Below are 18,074 nucleotides of genomic sequence, written 5' to 3' on the forward strand. Positions count from 1 at the left end.
AGTGTATGTATATTAAAAAAAAAAAATGTCAAGTTAAAGGTAGAGAGTTTTTTAGCGACTTTGCCATTTTAAAGATCAGTTACCAATCAGATAATATGTCTGATAGAACCTTATTAGTTTAACAAAGCCATTGAATATGTGAGTGATCGTTTGAAAAAAAAAGCTGAATGCAATGAATTTAAGAAAAGTGTGGTTAGGGGTATTTTTATAGAAATGTTGAATATTTAAGATTTTACCTAGTAAATTTGATTAAGTTATTATGGAGTACCATTTTTAAAAATAATAATCATCTACACAATATCACTAAAGCTAATATAATATGGCAGAATTCCTAGTATAAGTCATTTTACCATAGATAAAATACCTAGACGATTTATGTTAAGATTATTTAGGTTAATAACTATTTCTGGCATACTGCCAAAAACTTGTTAAAGTGTAAACAAATCTTGTCGTAATTACTTAAGATATTGTATTATGCATAATACAATATGTTTTATTAATTGGTAATAAAACAAATGCAATTTTTCATGAATAGTTCTTCGTTGAAAAATAAACGTAATTGAAGTATTAAAATGATTTACAATTACAATTTAGTATAAATATGTATTAAGACCGAAAGTTAGGTCAAGTTTTTGACAAGTTATAGTTTAAAAAAGTAACTCGCTCAATCAGTTTTTTTTATTATAACTACTGACATAACGAGTAATTTTAATTGAAATTAATACAAACAAATTTCCTGTCTTTTGAGAATAATTGTAATTTATTATAATATCGTATTACATAAGCATAGATAATTAAATATTATTCAATGTATATTATTCAAAATACATTTGATTCGTTAAAATATATTTAACAATTAGTATACACCATTATAACTGTTTTTGGAATAATGTGTAGTTTTTAGTTTAAGCCATTTGTTTAAATAAAACAGTAGGTACAGTATATTGATAAATAAACGGTTTCGGCCGAACAAAAACAAGGAAGGGTGGAGACTGGAGTATAGTATTATTTTTATCTGCCCGCGTTACTCTGCCGCAATTCATCTACTTCCCAAATTTTAACTTTAATAACTTTAAAAGTGTTAGCTCAAAACTGGTTATAGACCAGTCAACATTTTAAGTAAATTATTCTTAAATTAAAAAAAAACGCATTAAGTGTATACATTACCATTTACATTTCAAAAGTTATCCCCCTACATCTGGTTTCAAGCTAAAAAAAAAACCTTTAAATTATTACTGTTTGATAAAAATCAAAAAGGTTTTATATATTTTTCTATTAATGTATGTAAATATATTTTTTATTTTATGTAATTTTTTTATCATTTTAGTATATTATTGAAAAATCAGGCGGCTGAAGGAATTCTGAAGGCTGTATTTAAATAAATTTAAATATTGAAATAAAAATCATACCCAAGTCGGATCATCCTGATGGTACATTTGACGCGTTCAGTACGACGTTTTTAAGTATGCTTCAGAACGGCATGGGAGAGCGATATTCCGTCTTTTCTACACTCTCGAACGCGATTAGGGATTTTTCATTATTATTAATATTATTTTTTTTTTTTGTGATACCCAACTCAACGATAGTATAAAACGAAAAAAAAAAATGAAATAATAATAACAATAAGAAGAATATTAATCACGGCTGTCCGGACAAGCCGACGGATACCGAAGAACTGCCGGCCGCGTTCAACGTCGGTGGGTAGCACATGTCTACACGAGATCCGTAGGCCATGTGCGCATGACTTACCCACGGAGATGTATTTTTTTTATTATTTTTATTATTTTCACCAAGTCTAAAAAAAATTCAATTAAAGGTGTCAAAAACAAATACAAAATTCGTTTTATCAATTTTTTTCTTCAAAATGACAACTATACCATAAACTCGAGATAAGTTGCACGGTCTGAAGAATGTTTTTAAATAAATATATTAAATAGTTTGGCTGCATTTACATATATAAGCGTGCACACAACTCGTGTGTGTCTGTATCTTTGATGCAATGAACAGGCTCATCATGAAAACTTCCGATGTTCCACTCGACTTGGACAACGTCCAATATTACACGAGTATACATACATATTAGGCGTTTTTACACTGTATCACTACTGTTGTAAAAAAAAACATAACCCCCGTAATAACTCGAGCAGACCAATTCTTTTTTGAAAATAAATAAACCATTTAAAGTTACATTTTAAAAGCTATAAAACGGTAAGCACATATTGTTGAAAAGTTAGTTATTGTAGTAATAAATAACGTTTGAAAAATATCCCGTGTTGAGGTGAAAATTTGCAAAAAATGCAGTCTACGAACCAATTTAAATCTAAAGTGTATTGTATACAGGGCGATCAGTTTAACTTGAGACATTAATTTTACGTACAGTTCTCGGTAAATAATTGCAATTTTGTAGTTTTTCTTTTTGGAAAAATAAAATCGGTTCAATGAGATTTAACAAACGTATACGCTCCGAGCACATAATCATTTTGATTATTTTAAAATTCCGAGAAAAAAAAAAGTCGGATTTTAATTATGTGTTAATTGTTTTTTTTTTGTTACTTTAACGCACACGTGACCAATGGGGTTTTTACATTTTTTATATATTATATACGTATATACTTTTTGTTTTGTTAACACAATAATGGTAATTGACCGTAGGTGTTTGAACAAAAAAATAAGCTATATGGGTACTAATAAAAACGTTTGAAATAAAACCATTACAGCGGTTTAGGGCATAGTGGTGGTGGGCCACATTGGAGGGTAGGGGGTAACAGGCTAACAGGAATTTTTACAACCGAAAGTGTTAAAGTGCTTTTCGAATAGACGCTTCGATGTGATTATTTAGATGATAGCAGTAGGTAGAAAAATCGATAAAAGACTTGTAAAAGCTATAATGTATATTTTCATGAAGCATGCTGTCAGGGTTGATCCTAAACTCTAAAACTACCCCTAGAAAAGCTAAACAAAGGAAACATTTTTATCACTTCTGAGAGAAAAGATTTTAGATATTTATTTGGTCAGCGGATATTGATAATATTATGGATAAAGAACATTCCATACAAACTTGGAGCTAATTCGGCTATTATTAAAAAAGTTTTAGATAATTTTGAGTTGAAAAATATGTACATTTATCGGGTGATTTTCACAAGTTTGAAAAGAAAATGGTGAACTTTTTAAATTATTGGTCCATTATATGTGCTTTTAGTTACGATTTTTATCTAAAAGTGGTGTTTCATGAAAAAAATCGGTTCAGTCGCGCAGAAAATACCGTAGGTCGACACAAAAAAAAATTTTTTTTTTTAAATAATACTTTCTCAGCTACAAGTTCGAAGCTAAACAATAGTTTACGACGCTGATTGATAGGTGTTAATTTTTTATCGTTTTAAAACATTAAATAATGGCAAATGTAAAACAATATTTACTTAGAAAAACAGAGTTCGTCTAAATTTTAACCAGTTTCAAAAAGTTATTATACACTTGGAATTATTTATTAAATGGACATGAAATGTGGTAAATAAAGGGATTTTATATTTTTAATCCAACTCGCTCAAACCGGTTTTAGCATATGACACTATTATACAAATTTTCAAAAATATTAAGTAAAAAAGGGTTATCCATAGAAAATAGTTGCTAACCAATATATACAATCGCACAGTGACAACAAATAATAATTAATCGTGCAATTATAACATGACAGCTATTTTGTTGTATTATGAATTATTGTAATGAATCATTTTTTGTTCATTGCACAGTGACAACTAAATACCTTTTAATGGCAACCAATAACTGTTATGAAAATAGAACTAATATTATACAACAAATATTTTGCTTTTACACAAATATTGTTATAATGAACAATGGTATTATTGTATATGTGGAGAATATCGTGAAATAAATTGTTTATAATTTTGTATTATAAATATCTATTAAATACGAACAAAAACCTCCTCTAAGCACTTTCACAGATATGACCTTATAGAGAGTTATTCATGAGTTATCTATGAAGAATTCAAAATCTTAAATGATATTTTTTAGGCTTAATTTAAAAAATAATTTTTCCTACTTTTAAAGTAATTTTTGTTTTACAAACTATTGTATGTGATTTACCATCGAATAGTATTTTTGTGTTTGGCATACTCGTGTAAAATAAGTCGTACTCTTTTGGAACAACACTACTTTTTAACGGGCTTAGAAAATCGATTTACTTTACTTCGGACACTGGATTTCGAGCCTTGTACTTTTGTACTTCAGCAATGTCTTTGTAGAGGTTTTTTGCCTATCTTGCGCTAAAAACAACAGTACCAAAAAACGTGTTATAATACGCACATACGAATTTGTTGTACAGTTACTCTTGGCTCCTTATCCTTCGATGTTAAATGTGTAAGCGCCATCTACTGTACAACATTATCGTTTTCCTGCTTGCAACGAACAATTATAGAATTCGCCCTTTGTTCGAAACGAAACGGATAAACCGATCAATAATCCAGTAATATTGCTTTTAGTAATTCCGCTGTTTTTTTATTTAGTTAAATAATCGTTTAAAAAACAATAATGACGTTAAAAAGACAAAAACTAAAATTCTCACATTCAATAATAAAAAATTAAATACCCAATGGAAAATCTTACAACAAAATTTTAACTTTTATCTGAAAAAAAATACAAAAGCACACTCATTTTGTAGAATTTTCTCGTTAATTCCAAAGTAGGTCTCAGATTTTGAGAAGCTTATTTTTATTTCCGCTTAAATCGCTTCTAAAACGGTACACGAATTTGTATAATAACTTATAATTATTGTTAATCAAAATTAACAAATTTTTTTTTACGTTAAATAAAATCATAATTATTTACTTATCTCTGGAGACAATTCTGAATTCAAGGGACAAGTATGAAATATTTAAAAAATCATTGTAAAAGTCAATATTAGTTTTAAACTTGAATTTTAAAATACCTGACAATTTTTGTGAATATTCTTCATAGTATACATATTTTATTTACACTCAATCATATCAAATATGTTATTCAGATAAATATTTAAGCCACAACCGAAATTTAAATGAAATCGTTAATGTTTTCAACTTAAAACACTTAATTAATGTGCAATTTGTTTTGTTTCGTTTTTTTTATGCCAAAGACAAATAGTTCAAACCTACTTGTGAATATATTAACTTTTAATATTTTACATTATTTTGCAATAAAGACAGCTTTTTGCGTGTCTTGGGAAATTGGTAGAAAAGCTTAGAGAATAAATACTTTTTATTGAAACTGTTTGTCTAAGCAATTTTTTCCAAAAAAAGAAAAAATAACATAAACAAATTATGTTCTTCGGGAAATATAATTTATGAGAATTATAAAAAAGTTTTTATTTTAACCAACTTTACAGACTTATAAACAAACAAATTAGTATTTATGAAATCAACAATAACATTAATGAATATGTATAAATCATAAAATAAACTACTAATCGTTTACTAAAATTGTATTTTAAATTGTTTTTATTTTCAGAAAATATTTTATTTAAAATACTAGCTGTATAATAATCTTATAGAAGCTCAAAAAATTATTTTGTAAGCAATAAATACTTCGAATGAAGTGTTGGAGAAGTGAATTAGTACAAAGTGATATAACATATTTAGAAATGCTTATTTTGATTTTACAAATAATTACCAAGACTAGGGCTAAATTTTTGTTTTGTTTTAAGGTATAAATTTGCATGTCAAAAAATAATAATATTTATGTAAATCAATTTGGTTTTAAATTTTAGCCATGCTAATGCGTTTAATGTTTTTTTTAAAACTATTTTAATTACATATTTTTTATATTAAAAACTTATAAAAAAAAACAAAAATGTGACTGATCGAGCCTTTTATTACTCAATAAATATCGTTTTTGTTTTTACAATTACCGAAGTAGAAATAATTCTACCTCACCTGGGTACAATACAATGCATTAAGTTATAATGTCCGACGGGTAACTGTTGTATGAACACAAAGGAGAATATGTAAAATTATAAAAATCAATCAATATCAACGACAATGAAGTGCCTATTATAATAAGTGACATGACAAATTATGTCTGCTGTCCACCAAATATAGCCAATACATGTTTTGCTTTGGGAATAAAAAATTTAAAAAAATAGGCGAACAATTATTTTTTATATGCTTATTATGTGACTGATGGATTTACTAGTGTTATATAGATATAAAAACAAACTACATAATAAGGACAAAGGTTCTCTTTTTGTTAATAAACTGTATTGGCCGTTATAATTTATTAGACTCTGTTTATACACGGTAGCTACTTAAATATAATTGTACATATGATAATATTATGTTGTGACAAAACAAATATACACATACAAATGTATGAAAAAGCTCCAAGTCAAAAACGGTTTATTTTTATTCTATGTAACAGTTACTTCAAAAATGTTAAATTTTTAGAAAGGCATTAAATAACGGTTTTTATTAAATTTTGTTAATGATAAAACTATCATAGACCGAGTTAATTCTATAGACGTCATCAAGGACATAACTAGCTGTCTAATAAAAAAATAGGTAACTCTCAAAAAAGCAGCCTTAATACAGTGTTGATTTACGATATTATATATGATTATATGAATATATGATTGATGTTTTCAAATGATTTTACTTTAAAACTAGTTTTTTTTACCGACTATCCATTAGAGTGGGGTAGGGGCTGGTCTACAGGAATTGTTAAAATGATAAAATCAGTTTCAAATAAAAGCTTTGATGTGAATCTGTAAATGGAATATGCAATACAATTATCGATAAAAGTATTGTAATGGCGAAGATGTACTTAAAAAATGTATTTTTATTATTAGGGTGGATTCGGTTAGAATCATTTGTCTTTAATCATTTATTACCGTTATTACTCATATATCGTAATTAACATTAGGATGTGTAGAGTAGCTACTTGAAAACATTGGTTCAGCCGTTTAGGAAATATCGTGGATCTAGGCATCAATAAAAAATAAAAACACAGCATTGTAAAATCGATACCTTATCATACACGCATCGAATCTAATAAAGTTCAAGATAAACGAATAAATGAATAAACTTATTAAAATATGTATTTTTATCAAATGAGGTGAGGCTGCTAATTTGAGATAATTCAATATTTCCTTTATAGGAAAAACATATTGGATCATAAATATTTCTTAGGATTTGCTGATTTTGTTGTCTTATATCGATCACCAGTGTGCGCCAACTCTTTTCCTTCCCTTGCTCTATCCTTCTCGTTCGCCTCCAATTTGTGTTTCAAACATGAGACTTACTCACGTCAATAGGACGACGTACAGTATTCTTAGTAAGTGAAAGTTGTTGTGCTGACTATATAAACGGGATGACACAAAAACCATTTAAATTGTACAACGGGATGCAATATAACAACGTTCAACTACACTTTAGGTAGTGAATGGGTGTCGGCAGGCAATTTGTGAGCTCTCCGGGACGTCAAACAGTTGATTTAGGTTTTTTCCATCTCTTGTAAACGACAAACAATAAGCGTCCAGAAACTTTTTCAAGGCTGAGGAAGACGTGTACGGGCAAAAGCGTAGTAATGGTAATACTGTTGTAGTTATTCAAGCAACATCTAAACCGTACGCAATTTGTGTTACTTGGAATTTTAAACAGTACCCGATTGTATACTAACTCAGTTGTGAACACTTTCAAATTGATCAAAGGATGACGCGTGTCGATTAGCAAACACAACATAAAACGTCCAAGCCTAAATGCCAACAAACAAGTGTACTACATTAAGAGAACGGTGAAATTTCAGGAAAATACAGTATATATACATTTATTAACGAAGCAATTGAATTATGTTATTAACTTTAAAAAAAAAAAAAATCATAATCAAAAGTGCTTTATTATCAAGCAAAAGTGTTTGGCCTCGCAAAGTTATAACGGTTTTATCATTGACTAAAACCACTAGTGAAAACACAATTTTCCATTATTTATGTTTGCGTTTTCCCCGTCGTAACCGCAACTATAGTATTATATACAACATAAAATCTCGTTACCGTTAATAATAAAGCCACGTTGTATTTTATTTTTATTTAAATTGAGGTGTTCAAAAACTGATACAATCTCTTCTTTGCGCGACAAAATAAATCCACTGCCTATGTCGTCTGGTAAACGGAAAAAGGTCTATTGCTGTTTTCACCATTTTTGCATACAAGACAGTAAAATATTTTGGAAAAAAAAGAACAATAGCGAGAAACAATCTCGATGGTTTTGCGGGAAACGTATTTAAATGGTTTATGTTTTACGGGGGGAAAAAACTTTTGACTAAAATAGTCAGAATCTAAATTAAAAAAACAGTGAACGTTTGTTGACCTACTTCCGGTCTCTAATCGTACAAGTATAAGTAACACTATAATGTTTAAACTATCCATTGAATTTAAAAAATAACATATACATTTTTGTCGAGGTTAGGGCAAAAACAAAAGTACAATTTCAAAGAAAAATATGTTTATTATTCAAATTCTATGTTAAGTATACTGCCCAAAAGTAATATTTGTATAATAATGTAAAAAACTGTTTTAGTGTACACTTTCAATTGCAGTGTGACATTATGAGAGTCCTTACACAGTAAAAATATAATGTACTTGTATGTTTTTTTATTAAAATAATAATACTGTATAAAAATAGTCACAATACTTTTGATATTTTAGACAAAATAAAAACAATTTTATCATATTTTTGTCTGAAAACCATGTATTAATTAGGTACTAAAATGTACTAATAATGCTCCCTAAATATTGTAAATTTAATAGTTATACATAAACTATAATATTATAGTTCAAGTGTATATTATTTTAAAAAATTGACAAAATACCTAACGTCTTAAAACTTTACCCCTGTAATGGTCGCAGGGATAAAAAAAAATGCATCTATCTAATCGAGCCACCTGTTGTTTTACTTACTATGAATGATTGTGGGCAATACAGAAAACAATCGCAAGGTATTTTCAAGCGGTAAAAATTTAAGATCTTTAAAAATAACGGAAATTGCCAAACAGTTTAGAGTGTTACAAGCTCTAATATTCTGATAAAAATAGTTTTGGATGTTTAAAGATTATTGAAACAATATTTTATTTAAAAAATCGATTATAGTTAACAATTTAATACATTTTATTAATTACCAAGAACGGTAAAAATAAAAAGATTCGAAGATTTTAATCTATTCTTGGATCTTCTGCGGAGTTAATGTGTTTTTACTCAGAGAAAGAAACTTATACCTTATAAAAAAAAGTATGATAAAAAAGTTAATAAGCTTTTAATTAATTAAAGCTTTTGTTTTAAAAATCTCATTATAATATATTAAATATATAACAACAAGTTTGACGACTATATGGTATGTAAACATTTAAAAATTGTACACATTTCAGCCACAAATGGTAGATAAAATTAGCTTAGAAAATAGATTAGTATTATTTAACTAAATAATAGTTCATAAAAATATATCAATTGTAACAATTTCAATAATATTTCATTGAAAATATAGTTTTTTTAATAACATTCATAACACTCGTAAAACACATGTTTTGTTTTTAAAATTTTTAAGTGAACAACATAAATATATATTTTTAATATAACTGCAACACAGGTTCACAGTTTATACATTATGGAAAATATATGGTTATGAAAAATAAACATTTTGTGTATATATTACTATGGATCATAATATTTTATAGGCTGTGTAGCTCAACGATATACCATGTTGTAAAGGCGACTGTAGCTTTTATTGTACAAGACAGCTATGACAGACCATAAAGATTTAAGGAGTAGAATTTCCGTACACACAAGTCATAGCGTTAAGGCAAATATACATATGACGACTATTAGTGCATGAAAACGGACTCAGCTGGAAAACGTTTTGAATAATCTAGGATTGCTACATAAAGTACAAACCGACATGGATTTATAAACATAAATTTCCTTAATAAAAAATACGTTGACTGCAGATTTTTAAGAAACTCGTATATGTATAGCATCAATCTAGATCTACTTTTAGTCTAATTTTCAGACCCTAAGTCCTAAAACTACGCCAAAAAAGCGAAATAAAGAAAAAAAATGTCCACCCTATCTAGAAGAAAGTGTTTTTGATATTTTTTAGGGTGTCAACGTTTATTGGTAGTACATTATCTTAACCCTTCAATGCGCCATGTTGCTTATTTGCAACAATCTTTTTTTCCTTTTTCTTTATTTAATTTGTTATTTTTCATCTTACTAGTGCTAACTAGCGGATAAATCGAGAAGTTTTTGATATTAAAAAAAATGTCAGATCAGCTGATAGTTCCGTTATCAGCCGCTGCTGTTGTTTAAAAATGAGTAAGACCTAATCAATATTTTTCCCGGTTTCTCTTAATTTAAAAGTTTTATAAGTTTATTAATATTTGCATATTTAATTTAAAAAAAATTGTTTTGGTTTGTAATAAATAAATTAGACTTGTAATAAAAAAGAAACAATAAAGGTTGATTGTTTTATCGAATATAGTGACATTTTTATGCGCAATGTTGCAATAGGCAATAATCTGAAAACTGTTTATTTTCCAGGAAAATATTGGAGTAAGAATTTTTTAAGTATTTTTTTCGTAATCTACGACTCAAATAATATATACACAGGGAACATTTTTTTTTTTAATTTAAAAATTCGCGCATTGAATGGTTAAGAGTATTTTCTACAAATTTGGAGCTAATTTAACTTGTTTTACAAAAGTTATCAAGCTCCGTACTTTAAAGTTGAAAAACCTATACAATATTTGGGTGTTTTCTCAATTTTGAAAGGAAGGGATGAACTTTTGACATTTTTGGGACAATTTAGTATGAACCTGGTATAATTTCTGATTCTTAGAGTTGCTACATGAATAAATCAGCTGTTTAACATATTTTGTTGGTCTAGATAAAATTTAAAACAATAATAACACAATATTGAATAAATAATACTTCCTCTGCTTTGCATTGAATTTAAAATACATTTTTTATTTTAAAGATTAAATAACAAACAAAACAATATACTCGCAATTATTTATTCAAAAATTGTTTTACCTAAAGGAAAACTCAAATAATACAATCCAATATCAAATACTTAACAAAATATATCGTTTCTTTATTTTCTTAGCTTCTTTTATAGTTATCAAAACTATTTAGAAGAAAAACTACATACTTTTATGTAAGTATTAATATATAAAAATTGTTTAATGAAATAAACTATTTAAAAGAGTCGTCAAAACTATAAAATAAAATATGAAACTAGTATTTGAAACTAAGTCCTGAATAATAATTTAATTAAAACGGATTATTTAAGAATAAAAATGTATTACTCAAATAATATTATTTGTTATTCGAATAAAAATAAAAAAGTCTGGATTAGACATTTTTATTTGTGTACTTAAAAATATATAGCTAAAACAATACAAATATATGGAAGGTTAAAATTGCTATTAGCGCACTGCATTATAAAAAACTGAAATAGTTTTGCACTCGTAACATAATGAATAATATTTAATTAAAGTCAGTTAATGCAAAACTTGTCCAGAATTTCATTGATAATGCAAATAAATATGAACAAATAATAATTAAGTTTCAGCAGAGTTCTAATAGGTATGTATGTTAACTTATTATTATGCAATCTTCGCTAAATTGAAAATATAAGTTTGACTATCGATTTTTTTTTTGTAAATTATTGCCAACTCTTAATTATTATAAAACAGATCAAGTGTAAAAGAAAAATAAACGTTGGACGATAGTTATTTCAGCTACTTTATTAATGTAATAATAGTTTAAAAAAAAAACTATTATATATAGTTTTATAAGCTGATAAAATAACTTTAGTTAACTTTAGAAACTTTTTAAGTATAGATTTTATCTGCGTTCATACTATGGTGGTTGATAAATAATGAATGGCCGCTTCGAGTTTTTTTTTCGTTTCAATTTTTAATTGGAAGATTTACATTCCACTGGAGCGTTTCGATGGCGCAATATTTAAAAAGCACTTTTGGTATTACGATAAAAATATTTTACTAATTAACGCTAAATAAATACATTTGAATGATGTATATTAAAAAATTATTTTAATAATAAACACATATTCCATAACAAGAAAACATAATAAAAATTATCTAGAATATCCTAAATAAATGTTGATGCAGCGTTTATAAGTGAAAATCGTACAATATATTATTTATCTAGATACACAGTTAATGCTAATTTATTTAGCTCATTAAATCAATATTTTTAGATATAATACAGGGTGAGACAAAAGATATGTATCGGTTTTGAAAGACTGCAGAAATAAAACTATTCAACTAAGAGAAATATTTTGTTCGATTCAGTAGACAATATTGTTTCTTATATCAAGTTTTAAAGATTGCATCACTTAAATGGTGATCGTTTTTTTTCTGCAGCCCTTCAAAACCGATGCATATCCTTTGCTCCACCCTGTACTATCGATAAACGTTCAAAATTCTAAAAAATATCAAAAAACTTTCCTCTAAAAGGGATGGAAAAATTTTCTTTTTTCTTTTTTTTTTGGGGGGGGGGGGTTAGTTTTAGGGCTTAAAATCAATAATAGAACTAAAATCATTAAATATTAAATTTCTGTTACGAGTCCCACTTTTCATTAGTAAACGGATAGTTTTGTAACCGTTTTTGGACTTCAATAATACAATAATGATAATAAATTTTGTTTTTTTCAGAATTGAAAAAAGTGTTTGCAATATTCTGGTTTTTTATTTTGTTTAAAAAAATATCTTTCAATTTATGACAAGCAAATTCAATGTGTATTAAATACCTGTCCTATAATGGGTATTAATGAAATAACTGTGGAAACAATTGGAAATTTAATCCAATTTATTAAAACACACAAATGATAAATGGGTAAATATATCTAATGGTGGGTACAAATAATTGCCTCTAAGCATAGTGGGGTACACATAATTTGAGTAATCAATTGTGAGTTAATAATCTGATGGAAACTGTAAAGTGTTCATAAGCAGTCAAACGTAATATAATTTACTGATATTCATATTGCACAAAATAACTACTATTCACGCCTTAATCAATAATGTGTGAACAAAATAAAAATAATATCAATCAACTACTATTTAATTTTACAATTTATACCTAATTAACCTAACCAGCAAAACTCATTTCTAGAAACAATTTCAACTAACTTGCATAGTTAACTGATTAAAGGTAAACCAAACTTGTTCTCCAAGTTATCTTATAGCTTACAAATGCCATAGCACTTTATTTTTAGATACAAACGCTAGTATTGTTGTTTAAATGTCTGTTTACATTAACCAAAAGAAACAATAGAAATTAGTCCGGCTAAAATATAATATTATCTTATGTCGTTTGCAGTAGTCTATGTACCAAAAATATTTTTCCTTGGCCTATTTTTTCTCCCTCAATTCGTTTCTTTTTTCTTTTTTTTTTTTTTGGTGGGTGCAAATTGCAGAATATTATATTTATTGCTTAAAGTACGTGTCATAAATAAACAATTCCTCTAGAGTTTCTCGTGTGAATAAGCTGTTAACATTTAAACATACATATGTGTACTACTTCTTTATTTACCCATACTTTGTTTACTACAGGTATTCTGTACTATAAAGGTACTGAGTTAAATTGTACAGCGTCATCTAGGGCGATTCTTCAACCCTAGTCTGTTTAATAATTCAGAGTTTTTTAATTTTTTTCTAACCTAACATAAACCACATCGAAAAACAAGAAACAACATTTAAAATTTTAAATATAATACATATTTTAGAGGAAATCGTGCGTGCAAATGTACATTACGTTTTTTTTTTTGGCGTTTTTATTATTATTTAACCACTTTTTTAAACATTTTATACAAACAATCTACTATTGATAAAAAAAAAATTATTTTCTAACAGAAATTTTTTTAAAAATCTAAATTATCCGTTTACTAACTTTATATTGTGTCAACATTTACTATAGTATATTGGAGGACAAATTGACTAGTTACATAGTGAAATGTATCAGATAATTAATTGTCACATTTTCACTGTTTACAATAGCTTCGCGTTTCGGTCTTTATAGCAGGCCAATAACTAAAACGTTTTATTGAAAACCCTTTGTAGACTCATAGACTGGAATATCCTGTATAATTGGTTCTGCTATAACAAATCGATTTTACTTACAATAATGATAATAGTTTGTATGAATAATTTGTATGTTTTAGATGTCGTTACTATAGTAAATTAAATAATTATTTATAATGTTACTGTCTATTAAAATTGTTTATGACAATTATTTATCATGGTCATTTCCTTAAGAGTTATAGTTTTCGAAATATTAATTAAGGTGGAATCATTTTTCATTAGGTATTGGCGCGAAATTGATTGGCTTTAATTAAGTATTTCTGGTTATCACTGTCCACTGCTGTTGACTATAATGTATTTAATCATATGTTTATAAATAAACAGAATATTATTGTACATAAACATTGAAATCAAACTTAGAAAACAATGCATTAATAAGTACAAAATTAAAAAAAAATTATAGAACTTATGTTCGGGTATTTAACGAATAGACTTACCGTGTAATACATATATGTATGTTTGCGCGCTATAATTTGTATCAACTAATTAGGTACCAACATCAAAAATTTAGCATTTTTAAGCAAATATTTTTTTAGAAAAATGTTATATATTTTTATTTAGGTGATATTTTTAAGGTGGTTTGACAGCTTTTTTAAAGTTCATTTTTAGTGTTAATACTTCATACTACAAGTATTTCAAGCGTGGTTAAGTTGATGTCAACAAAAATGTACTACTAGTACAAAAGCGTACATGACTTATTGCTGCTTTCCTTAAATCCAAAAGTTTCTAAAAAATTTTTTTACGACTTTCAAAACATTTTTTTATTGAATTTGGTTGACCTAATCTAACCAAACGTAAAAATGTATATTACATGTTTTCATATAGTTTGTGCGGAATTATGATTTTTAAGTTCGAACTAAATTTGTTAACAGTTTTCGGACCCCTACGCCGAACCTAATCTCTTACAAAGGATTTAATGTTAACCCTAATTGAACTCTATCTACCTTCTATCACTGCAAACATATATAATAGCATTAAACTTTGAAGGTCGTTTTCATAACAGTCGATATTCGAGTGACATGTCCATTGTACATAAAATCCTCTCTGGCATCTTTGTTCTACCTACCGTGTTGTTTTTATAATAAATTAATAAAACTCCATTCTAAGCTCCTGTTTGATATATTAACTTTTTTTTTAAGGACTTATTACTAAACAAATTATTAGATACTTCTACTGTTGTTCAAACGTACGCAGTAGATCAAGGTAAGTGCTAAAGATCATAATAACTTTTATTTAATTTTGAAATATATGTAATCAATTTTCAATTTTTCATCAATAAATTCGTAGAAGGCGCTTAAGTTCTTTCGAATTTGGTCAATAATTTATGTGGCTAATTTTCGTTTTCTATATGTTTTGATTTGATCTTGTGCATATCCGCATTGTAAACCAACTGATCATTAGGCATAATCACGTCACAATGTCGTTCCTTTAAGGGAATTTTTTCAAAGATTTCGGGAGAGCTGGTGTTCAGCCTCTGAGGTTAAAGGTTAACCTACACCCTTGGATGCGAAGAATGAATAGATGACCGAAAAAGTTGCAGGGAACACGACAAATCGTTTTCATTACTTTTCGCGGATGTCACGGCCAGAGCGTTTGTTTTATTATTAAATTCAGGTGAGATCGAAGCTGAAGGTTTTACTACTGTCCATTACTTTTTATATCGTCGCGTCCACGGATCCAAATTAGTCGCACTTTATATCCCCAAGATTGTAGTTTATAAGTTTCACTATATTCGTATTGATTGTTCCGTGTCCGTGGGCAGGTTCTGAAAGTCACAACATTTTTTTTTTAAATCACATTTTGGTAAAATAAAGTTTTCAAAATTGGTCAAACTAAATATGTAGTTTTGGAATAGCTGATTCCAAATTTGATATCAATTTTCAATTTTACCAAGCCAAAAAAAAAAATTAATCAAAAAACATTGGGTAAATTGTTAATCAAGTCGATTTCCGGCATTAGATGTAACAGTGTAATGAAAAAAATATCCACATAAATCCGTTACAAAATTAAGTATAGAAAAGTTGTGTGGATAATTAAGTATCCTAAAAAAAATTGTTGCATATTGTATTATTATAAATGTTATGACGCAAACATTAGAAACAAATGAAATGACAAATTAAAAGCGACAAAAACAAATAAAATATTATAGTCGTGGCGCTTTTTTTTTCTTAAATGTAGTCGAGAGTAGAATGAATATATAAAAATATATATTTTTTTTTATATAAAACTGTGCTTAAAACTCGTTGTTTTTACTCTTATCATGTTTCGGCTTTCGAGTTAAACACCACGGTTACGATCTGACCCCGTAGGGCATGACGTTGAGAACAACAATAAAGATTGCGGTCGAGGAGGTTCCGTTAAACTGTTATGGCAGCGAAATCTGCAACGGAATTCCGGGAACGACAATGAAACCAATATCGAAATTGTTCAACAATAATGGACGTAGACCATTCGACGTAATATCATATAACTTAGGGATATAGCTTTGTTTTACCACTGACAATAATATATATATATATATACAATACACGTATATTATTATAAAACGCTCGGTAGGTTTTTTACAATGGAAAACCCCGTAAGAGCTTTACGCCATCAGGTTCGACTGTTGTTTTTGCAAGCGAATATCGTGCAGAGTGGGCGATGAACGATGACGGATTGCGCCGAGTTTATACCCGAAAAACAATAGCGCACACCTAATGCAATCAAATCCCATTGTGCCATAATCGTCACCTGCTGAAATCCTAAACGACAGACGACGGTGTAACCTTCTAAAATAATATGTCGGCGCACATTGTCTTCAACCCGGAACAAGTACTATTTCATTTAATATAGCGCCGCAGAGCAAAAATACACGATGACAATAATTGACTCCCTTCAATTGTTATTTAACCGAAATCTGTCACTTGCATGTTGCCATGCTGGTGACAGTTTCACGATTTGAAAGACACATAAAAAAAAAATATCCCGGCGCAGGTAAAACGATAATAATAGGGTAGCTAATGATTCGTATTAGGCAAAGCGTAAATGTATAAAGAGCTATAAAATCATCTAATAGAACCACAGAATCAATTAAAAAGTGCTTAGGAAAACACAGTTGTGACGTTGTATATGGTTAGATACAATTTTTATTTTTCTTCAGAACTTTAGACTATTGTTGAAAGCACTAAACAAACTATATTGCACAACCTTGACTCTTTAAGAGCTTCTACTGTGTACAGAATTGATAATAACGTCAACATTTGAGACGATGAATAATAGTTAACGCATAGATAAATAAAATCCAATCTTATTTTTAAGAGCTGTTGTCTGTGTTATTTAGTATAATTTAATTAAACTCTTTCTTTCTAAGAATAAAATATTGAAGGTCGTGAAATGTGGAAACTGTGGATCAGTTGAGGCTATACTTAAATGTAAAATATTTTTGGGATTTTACGAAACTTTCAGAAGTGGGAAAATAGTTTCAAAGTTATAACTAAAAATGTGAAGATACTGTATTTTTAAAAGTTACATTTTGAAAAATGGCGTTGGGTGTAAGGTGATTTGTAATTTTGATAAAATAAATAATTAAATAATAGTATCACACCAAAAATCAAATTGATAATATTATACCCTAAGGTATTTACCCTAAGATATTTTGACAAAAAAAAACATCTTCTATCTGAAAACGTTCCTGAAACATGTAGAGGAAGTTTTAATGTAATTCATCAATTACGATGGTTAACTAATTATGCCTAAATGCATACAAAAATGCATTTGGAAATACAGGAAAGTTGTGAAAAATATACACTTTTTTTAAATTTTCATAAAATATTTGCAAAGTTTTTTATACATTTTCATCCCATGTTTTCCCCTCTTTACCCCGACCTACCCGACGGTTCCCCTCTTCCTTTCCCACCCTTACCTATCCCATAGTCAATTTCTCCTCCTTTCGT

General features: G+C 27.9%; 1 protein-coding gene across 2 annotated transcripts in view; it reads right to left on the bottom strand.

Annotated features, from left to right (window-relative positions):
* The window catches only part of LOC126846644 (uncharacterized), a 98,242-nt gene that overhangs the window by 37,604 nt on the left and 42,564 nt on the right, over positions 1-18,074 (bottom strand). Inside the window, exon 1 of one of the 2 annotated variants that reach the window (XM_050586339.1) lies at positions 1,410-1,657. The exons of the other annotated variant lie outside the window; for it this stretch is intronic. Coding sequence (XP_050442296.1) covers positions 1,410-1,436 — 27 coding nt within the window. The 5' untranslated portion in view covers positions 1,437-1,657. Of the gene's footprint in view, positions 1-1,409; positions 1,658-18,074 lie in introns of those variants that run through there. 2 annotated transcript variants of the gene reach the window in all.

Source organism: Adelges cooleyi, unplaced genomic scaffold (genome assembly GCF_023614345.1).
Source record: "Adelges cooleyi isolate 19-005CV unplaced genomic scaffold, UGA_ACOO_1.1 ACOO_flye_CR_arks_rails_tigmint_CR_PRNA_9, whole genome shotgun sequence".
NCBI lineage: Eukaryota > Metazoa > Arthropoda > Insecta > Hemiptera > Adelgidae > Adelges > Adelges cooleyi.